Source organism: Drosophila sulfurigaster, chromosome 3, assembly GCF_023558435.1.
Source record: "Drosophila sulfurigaster albostrigata strain 15112-1811.04 chromosome 3, ASM2355843v2, whole genome shotgun sequence".
NCBI lineage: Eukaryota > Metazoa > Arthropoda > Insecta > Diptera > Drosophilidae > Drosophila > Drosophila sulfurigaster.
The window spans coordinates 29,409,649-29,417,099 of NC_084883.1; the positions used below are offsets into that span (position 1 = coordinate 29,409,649).

Consider the following 7,451-nt stretch of genomic DNA (forward strand, 5'->3'; position numbering starts at 1 on the left):
AACTATTGCGTATCACTGTTATTAACAAAATTGTATATGTTGAATCGAGCAGGGGACCCTAACCATTCTTAGTTATATTATGAGAATTATAATGATAATGAAGAATAAATATTAAGAAATTTAATAAAATATAAAAGTTTGAGGTTTTCTGTGCTCGAGTTTCTAGAGTTATTAAGCAGGTCATATACTTATATAAGAATCACACTCCCCATGCCTATTTTATATATTATATAATATAATAACAAACTGTAATTTAAATATATTCATTTACACTCATGGTTATTTTTAGGTAAATTTTATTTGCGTTCAGATTCCTACTGAAGTATTTTAAAGCAAACACTTTTAATTTCATTATGAGTGCGAAGTTGTTCTCTATGTTGAAATTCTGAGTTGAGTTTTATTTTGTCGTTGGTCTTAAAATATGTGCAATAAATATTTAAATTAAGTTGACAAAATTGATCGGAAATTTCTTTCTGTTTAACTGAGTTTTCATAGAGTGCGTTGGCATTACTATTTTTTTAAATCTTATTTTAATAATAATTTACATATGTATTGTATGTATTTATGAGCAAACAATAATTGAAAGTAGAACTGTAGAATCCTCTAGTCTCATTCAAGAACATTAGTGTAATGTAGTCGGTGTGAAATGCATTCTCTAAGTGCAGGCATGCACACATTAGATTTAGAGCAAAACGCTTATCATGTCCAGCATGCTGTGTGCACATCCAGCCACGTAATCAGCACAGTCCGAGTCGCGCGTGCCCAACTCGGATGCCTCATAGATGCTATCCACGTGCTGAAGTCGCAATTCGGCGGCGCTTGTCGTTGGCCTGTGTTTTTGTGTGTGCGAAAGGCGTGAAAGGCCACTAATTAGTTCGAGAACTGGCCCATCTCTGGCAGCCACTAGCTTCATATGCTTGCTCCAATAAGTAACTTACATGAACAGAATTTTGAATATGCTGCCCAATACGCCGTTGTGGACATCCAGCGGCTCGGCGCTCACTTCGCAGATGGTGCGCAGCAAACAGGCGCTGCCATTGTATCCATACTGACCCAGATAGTTAACAATCGCGCGATAGAAGTCGTGACGCGTAAAGCGAGGCGGTTGTCCAGTTGAACGTTTCACTAGGTTATCGTTGTCGTCGTCCTTATCATTATTGCGTCCATCTATGGGCGTCACATCGCTGCCAATGCCCAGAAATCCCTCATCCAGATCCCACTGCCAAATGTGATAAAGTTTTGTGTGTGCATTGTATTAAAATCCTTCCTGACTTACCCTATCAATCCACTCATTATACGAATTATTCGATGGCAAACCATAGTTGGACTCAAAGTTAAATGCCATGTACACATTGCGATACGTCAGGTCCAAGGGAATGGCCACGGCAGATAATAACTGAAAGCACACGTAATTAAATCTGGATTCTGTGGCAAATCGCTTGGCTTAGTTACTCCAATGGAACCGCCACGAGGAAAGAACAGCACAGCACTTGTGAGCTTAACACTGGCATAAAGAAATAATAATCCAAAGAGGATGAAGTCAAAGTAACGCCAATGGTTAGAACTCATCGCTAGCAAGGCGCGTAGTCAACTGTTGCCACTTGTAGTTGCAAGTTGCACATGAGCTCTGGAAATTTGCAGCTGGCATGTGCAACCGAAGAATCAACAGTAGAAAGCATCTAGCTAACATTAATAGGTGTGAACAAATAGAAGCACTCAACTACAGGGTGGCGACTTTAATGAGTGTTCAATGGAACAATATAATGTTATCAATAATAATAAGCAACTACAGTAAATAACTGATATTTGAGAGTTAACAAAAATAATAAAAGAATACATAATTTCTAACAAATGTACTTTCAACGCTAAATAAAAGATTAAAGATCTTAGATGGGGTTAAATACAGTTCTAGTTAAAATTGCATAATTTTGAGGAATGAAAGCAAGATGTATTGTGTTAAGTTTCCAACCTTTTCGTAGGAATTAAGAAATTTAAGAATGAATAATATATTTTCCATTTTAAATTATATTCAAATTATGAATTATTTGTACAAACTATATAATTATATAATGATAACAGCTTTCATAAACTTATTTGCGATGTAAAGTTATTATAATTTAATTTATTAATATAAAAATATAATTTTTCATTTTGATTGAAAAATGTTTAAAAAAATGTTTAAATGAAACATTTTTCTAAACTTTATTTGGGAAACAGCATTTTTTTTGTTTAATTTTCATAGAATAATCATTTTGCATTTAAAAAGTATTATTTTTTTTTTTAATAATAGCTTTATAATAGTCATTAATTTCTTCAAAAATTGAAACTGAAATTTGGTGCATTTTTTGCCCAACCCTGTATGGAGAGAGAAATTATGAATGAAATTGAGGAAAGAACCAAGTCGAGCTTAGCTAAAACTGGAATATGCAAGTTTTACACAGTTTCCGCATGACCGACCTAGCCTAGTAACTTGGTCATCTCGAGAGTCTAATGTATGTATGTTTCTGTGTGTGTGTGTGTCTGGGAAGCGTCAATTGGTTGGTGCTAATTATTGGAATCTGTAACATTTCTCTATGGAGCCGCCAGAAAGTAAGAGATCAACATGATTCTTTCTATGTAGTTTCGATTTAAAGTAAGACAACGTCTTTTAACTTTTGTTTGTCAATAAATGCGTGAGGCCAGAACGCGTTATAGAATTCTTTCTATTTTATATTGAAATTCTTTATAATTTTGTGTATGCTGAGAGAGTCAGTATCGTGCTGCTGGGCAACGCATTAACAACGTGCGCAAGTCGAGTCGTCAACAGTTGTATATTCTATCAAAACACAAATTGAAAATGAAATCGAGAATAAATTGTGGTCTATATCTGAGCATTGTCTCTAGTTTGTTATCAATTGTGGTCGCTGATTATGGCAGTCTCTCAAAACACCAGCGCAGTAGAAGAGCTCCCATACCGTGGCTTATCTTTCCAACAACATCACCTACTCGTGTCCAGGTGCGTAATCGTAATCTAAATTGATGGCGGCGCGACTGGAACTGATTTTATCTTCAATCAGATTGTTGTCGGTTTTGGTATACCACTGGAGGATCTCGACTACGAGGCGGTGACAACTGGCTATGTGCTAAAGGCGGAATATTGGTTGCCAGAAACGCCGGATTCATTGCGTACGCCAACATCTATGCCCATTAATCAGGTGCCCACAGCTGGTTCCACGGGTGCACGTCGCCATCGGCCCATGTTTGAGAACTTTCTCGTGGGTGCCGATGATCTGGGCAAGAGCACCAAGAAGCTGCTGATGCGAACCAACAAAGTGCTTAGCAGTTATCGCTGGACATTGTACAAGGGTCTGGAGGGATTGGCACAGCGTCTGGGATATCAGGGTCGAATTTGTGTGCTGAAAAGCATTTGTGAAGCTGCTGAGGAGCCTTTCCACTACACCAATGGATTGGTTGCCGAACTACTTCACATACTTTTAACGTAAGTTCAACATTATTCAGTGTTCTAGGAACTGCTCTCAGTTAACGAATTGCTTATAGGCCCTCATCGTCGGTGGATAAGCTTTCGGAGCATGCCGATAATGAGTATTATTATGCCGAGAAGGTGGGCCAAACAGGCGCCGGCTGTAACCGTGTCTTTAAAGAGTGCAGTCGCAGTTTGTTGCAACACTTTAGCTCACTATATGACAATGTGGATAATCTGCTAATGAAAATAAACTATTAGTAACTAAAAGAAGATAGATTTATTTTTTATTTCGGAAAAGGGAATTTTTTAGACTATTTATATTTTGTAGTATTTTTCTTGTACTTCCTTTAAAATTTTGTTCAGTGTACTTACAGTCTTTACAGTCTAGTCAGGTGTTAATTGATAGAACGCGAACTTTACGGTTTTAGCTAGAAAACCGAAACTCTCATTTATTTTAGTCATATGTCGAAATGAGCACACAGTGGCGTCCGAAATATTTGTCTCGATGCTGTTTATATTTGTGGATTTGTCTAACTAATTAATCAGTTTGGCACTTTCGCTTTTTCTACGCTTTGCTACTTCTAATAAAAGAAAGTAAGAAGGTATCACATGCCAATTTCAAACAGTGTAGTAAAGAAATAACATTCAAACTGTGCGGTCTACAAAACTATAGTGCGAATATTTAAAGGATAATGTCTTTTAGGAATGTTTTCTTGTTTTTTACTGTGAGCTTAGTGTGTTTGGCTGTAGTGTCCGCTTACAATGAAAGCTATAGTTACGTTCATCATGATGAAAGTGATTTGTTGGTGCGAAAAGCGCGTTGGCTGCCTTTAATTTATCCACGAAGTCATCCAGCGAGATTTAAAGTGGGTATTTAATGTGAATTCTAGTGAGTTTGTAATTCAATATCTTCGCCTTGCAGTTGATAGCAGGTTTCGGTATAGCAGTAGACGATCTTGATATTGAGTCTATAACCACGGGTTATGTGTTCAAGGCGCAGTATTTTTTGCCCAACAGAGCCGAACAAATACGAACAAAGAATGTGGTCGATATCGACGATCGATCGCTGAAGGATAATGCCACCATATTTCAGCAAATGCTACGAAAGACTGACGAGGAATTGGGAGTTGCTTCAAGAGTCGTAGAAGCCTCTACAAAGCCCTGGGATGGTTATCGTTGGGCTGTCTATCAGTGCTTTGAGAATCTTGCTCTACGCATGAAGCTAAATGGACGCCAGTGTGTGTTGAAAAGTATTTGCGAAAGTTCTGCAGCGCCGTTTGATGAACGCAACGGTTTGCTGGGAGAACTTTTGCACATACTCCCTAACGTGAGTAGAGTGCACTAAATGGCACTAAAGACGCATAAACTAACTGCATATTTATAGTCCTTCTAGTTCAAAGGATACGCTCTCAGAGCACACGGATAACGATTACCTGCAGGCTGAACGTTTTGGCCATGCGGGTGTCAGTTGTGATACGGTTTATCCAAGGTGCGAGAAATCTTTGTTGGAACACTTCACGGATGTGCATCATATGGGTAGTGAATTTCTCAAAATGTTGGGCTAAAGTTTTTAAAGCATTTAAAATGAAAAATAATTTATTTATTTATATATTTATTAAAAATGAGAGTATAATTATTTTTCTATAATCGTCGTGAATAAGAACCAACTATTATTCCTATTCTATAGTACATATTTTTGAAGAATATTTATTAAATTTTATACTAAGCTAATGTTAATAATATGACCAATATTTCTTTAGAATTGTTTTCTTGGAGGTTGTAAAAAATTGTCAATTCAATTGGATTTCTTCGAATTTGACAAATTTTTCTGTCTAAATTAATTTAGCTAGTTATCTAAAATATATGAATATATATATATATGAATTCTATAATTCATTTTACAATTTTTATAAATATTGTTGTCAAGCAATAATTAATATTAATTTAAATTGTATATTTGATACTTTAAAAATACTATTGCGTATATATTTTGTAATCATACGATTCCTTAATAAATTGTTTTGACTTTTAATAAGTTAGTAATTTTAAAGTACTTTTAAAAATTTTCTAGTATTAATTTTTATTGTAATGTTATAAATATTAATTAGACATGTAAATTGAGTTCTTGAATTATTATTATTTCTAAATTATTTGATCAATTATTCATTAGAATTATGAATTAAATGTAACATATACTTGTCAGATAGTATGTGAAGATAATAAATTTACAGAGTTGCATTGTCATTACGACTACTTCTAATGTGTAATTAAATTCTTTTGCTGAGAACATTTTCCCAGATGCTTCCTTATCTAGGGAATCTATTAGAAAACTAGAATAGAAGAAAATAGATAACTTCCCTTGGTGGAACACACACATTGAACAGCAAACAGTGATTAAGAAATTAGTCTTACATACTTTGGAATGAATTGGTAAGAGTATCTTATACAACGTTCCAGGCATTCTAACAACTTCCTCTCTGCATCATTTCACTGTGAAGCGTGAAATTTATGCAAATTTGAACATAATAACTCTTTTTGTTTTCTGTTTATGTGCCAGCCTCATCTTATAAACTCTCCATATCCATCTCATGGCAAACTCCATCTTTGGGCTCTTTCTCTACGCTCGGGTGGTCGCAACTTTTTTTTTGTGTTGTTTTCAAATTTTTTCTTCAGTTTTATTTCAACCTATCAAAACGTACGCATCTTGCAGGTCTTTAGCCTCTGTCATGGCCAATGCATTGTCTTCTAATTTAATAATTATTGTTGGAGTCATGGCTGGCATTAGCTACTGGGTCTTAAGACCCACCACCGACTTTGGGTCTGGCTAACAAATAGGCGTTTAAATGCAAATGTCCGCGCTGTAATTAATACGCATAATACGCGTATTATGCAAATGCCGATGTAATAATGACTGGGCTCAAAACTTTGAGACTTTTGGGACTTGAGAATATGCTTTTCACACTTGAAATGCAGTCGAGCGCTTGCCTCAGAGTCGCTCATATATTCGTCACTGCCCAAACGATCCATTGTTAATGTTTTTTACGTACTAATTAGCTTTGACAAAACACAAAACAACATAGCTACTAAAAAATTAGTTGGGATCGAGAGTCAACTCAGACTGCAACCAAGACTTCGACTGCGACTGCGACTGGGACTGTCTCTGGGGATCTGCGGGTCATCGTCTGTGACTTTCTCTAATGAAGTTCCCAGCGAGTGGCTTTTAATTTGTTGTCTGTTGTGATTCTGGTACACTTGTGCGCATCATTCGGAAACCGATGACAACATGTGATAAGAGCTGTAGATTTGACAGGAGTCTAGTGAATGGGTCTGCTGTCGTTTGGATCGTAGGATCAGCCATAAACTAGAATCTCTGCTAAAGATAATCGCAGCATGATGATGAGCATGGTGATGATGGCAGTTCTGGTTTTTTTAGTGTAGCTTAATAGTTTCTCTACAATCCCCGGAAAGCACCTTTCACAAGTTTTCATGTTGTTGTGATTACCTTTAACCCTTGCCACTTTGTTTTGGGGCAATAATTTTTATTTCCATTGCCTTTCTTTGGAAACAATTTGTAGCAACATGCAACTTAACGAAGTAATCAGTATGTTGGTGTGTGTGTGTTGGAGGAATTGTGGAAGTAGTCGCAAAGGCAGAGATGAATACCCAGAGAGTCAGATGCTTATCCCGCCAGTTTGCGACAACTATTTTATGACCTTATATGCGGACTGCTTGAGGAGGAGTTGGAGGAGGACGATGATAGTGTCTGCCTGGCTGGGGCTTCTTTATATGGTCCATGGTCTATGGCTATTTTTGGTTACCCCTTTTATATTTGCCTCTGGCGAAAGTAGGTCCCGGAGTTTTGTTTCTTGCTGCCCAAACTTGGCAACGGCTGTAATAATTTTTAGTTCTCTGGCTAAAATGTAACAAATAGCTATAGGTCGAGGCCGGGCTTGGTAACCAGGACCTAAGGTGGTCTGCAATGCTCTCT

At 36.7% G+C, this 7,451-nt stretch overlaps 3 protein-coding genes across 3 annotated transcripts; 2 read left to right on the forward strand and 1 right to left on the reverse strand.

Moving 5' to 3' along the window:
• Positions 1–601: 601 nt before the first annotated feature.
• LOC133845827 (uncharacterized) lies at positions 602–1,571 on the reverse strand. Its single transcript, XM_062280402.1, has 4 exons — positions 1,453–1,571; positions 1,277–1,396; positions 939–1,219; positions 602–830 (listed from the first exon to the last, which is right to left on the reverse strand). The coding sequence occupies exons 1-4, from the start codon at positions 1,567–1,569 to the stop codon at positions 683–685; spliced, it is 666 nt and encodes a 221-aa protein (XP_062136386.1). The 5' UTR covers positions 1,570–1,571; the 3' UTR covers positions 602–682.
• A 1,194-nt stretch (positions 1,572–2,765) lies between these two features.
• Positions 2,766–3,721, forward strand: LOC133839994 (uncharacterized). The gene is made up of 3 exons (XM_062271645.1): positions 2,766–2,995; positions 3,057–3,478; positions 3,538–3,721. The coding sequence occupies exons 1-3, from the start codon at positions 2,837–2,839 to the stop codon at positions 3,719–3,721; spliced, it is 765 nt and encodes a 254-aa protein (XP_062127629.1). The 5' UTR covers positions 2,766–2,836.
• Positions 3,722–4,155: 434 nt separating this feature from the next.
• On the forward strand, positions 4,156–5,028 carry LOC133839995 (uncharacterized). Its single transcript, XM_062271647.1, has 3 exons — positions 4,156–4,329; positions 4,386–4,782; positions 4,841–5,028. The coding sequence occupies exons 1-3, from the start codon at positions 4,156–4,158 to the stop codon at positions 5,026–5,028; spliced, it is 759 nt and encodes a 252-aa protein (XP_062127631.1).
• Positions 5,029–7,451: the final 2,423 nt, after the last annotated feature.

What these genes read in the sequence shown, in the direction of transcription:
- LOC133845827 (XM_062280402.1), bottom strand. Translation starts at nt 1,569, where the DNA reads ATGAGTTCTAACCATTGGCGTTACTTTGACTTCATCCTCTTTGGATTA. An exon ending in CTCGTGGCGGTTCCATTGGA is followed by an intron (nt 1,397 to 1,452) that starts GTAACTAAGCCA and finishes GTGTGCTTTCAG; the next exon opens with TTATTATCTGCCGTGGCCAT. An exon ending in ATATTCAAAATTCTGTTCAT is followed by an intron (nt 831 to 938) that starts GTAAGTTACTTA and finishes ACAAAAACACAG; the next exon opens with GCCAACGACAAGCGCCGCCG.
- LOC133839994 (XM_062271645.1), top strand. Translation starts at nt 2,837, where the DNA reads ATGAAATCGAGAATAAATTGTGGTCTATATCTGAGCATTGTCTCTAGT. An exon ending in CATCACCTACTCGTGTCCAG is followed by an intron (nt 2,996 to 3,056) that starts GTGCGTAATCGT and finishes ATCTTCAATCAG; the next exon opens with ATTGTTGTCGGTTTTGGTAT. An exon ending in CTACTTCACATACTTTTAAC is followed by an intron (nt 3,479 to 3,537) that starts GTAAGTTCAACA and finishes AATTGCTTATAG; the next exon opens with GCCCTCATCGTCGGTGGATA.
- LOC133839995 (XM_062271647.1), top strand. Translation starts at nt 4,156, where the DNA reads ATGTCTTTTAGGAATGTTTTCTTGTTTTTTACTGTGAGCTTAGTGTGT. An exon ending in GTCATCCAGCGAGATTTAAA is followed by an intron (nt 4,330 to 4,385) that starts GTGGGTATTTAA and finishes TTCGCCTTGCAG; the next exon opens with TTGATAGCAGGTTTCGGTAT. An exon ending in GGGAGAACTTTTGCACATAC is followed by an intron (nt 4,783 to 4,840) that starts TCCCTAACGTGA and finishes ACTAACTGCATA; the next exon opens with TTTATAGTCCTTCTAGTTCA.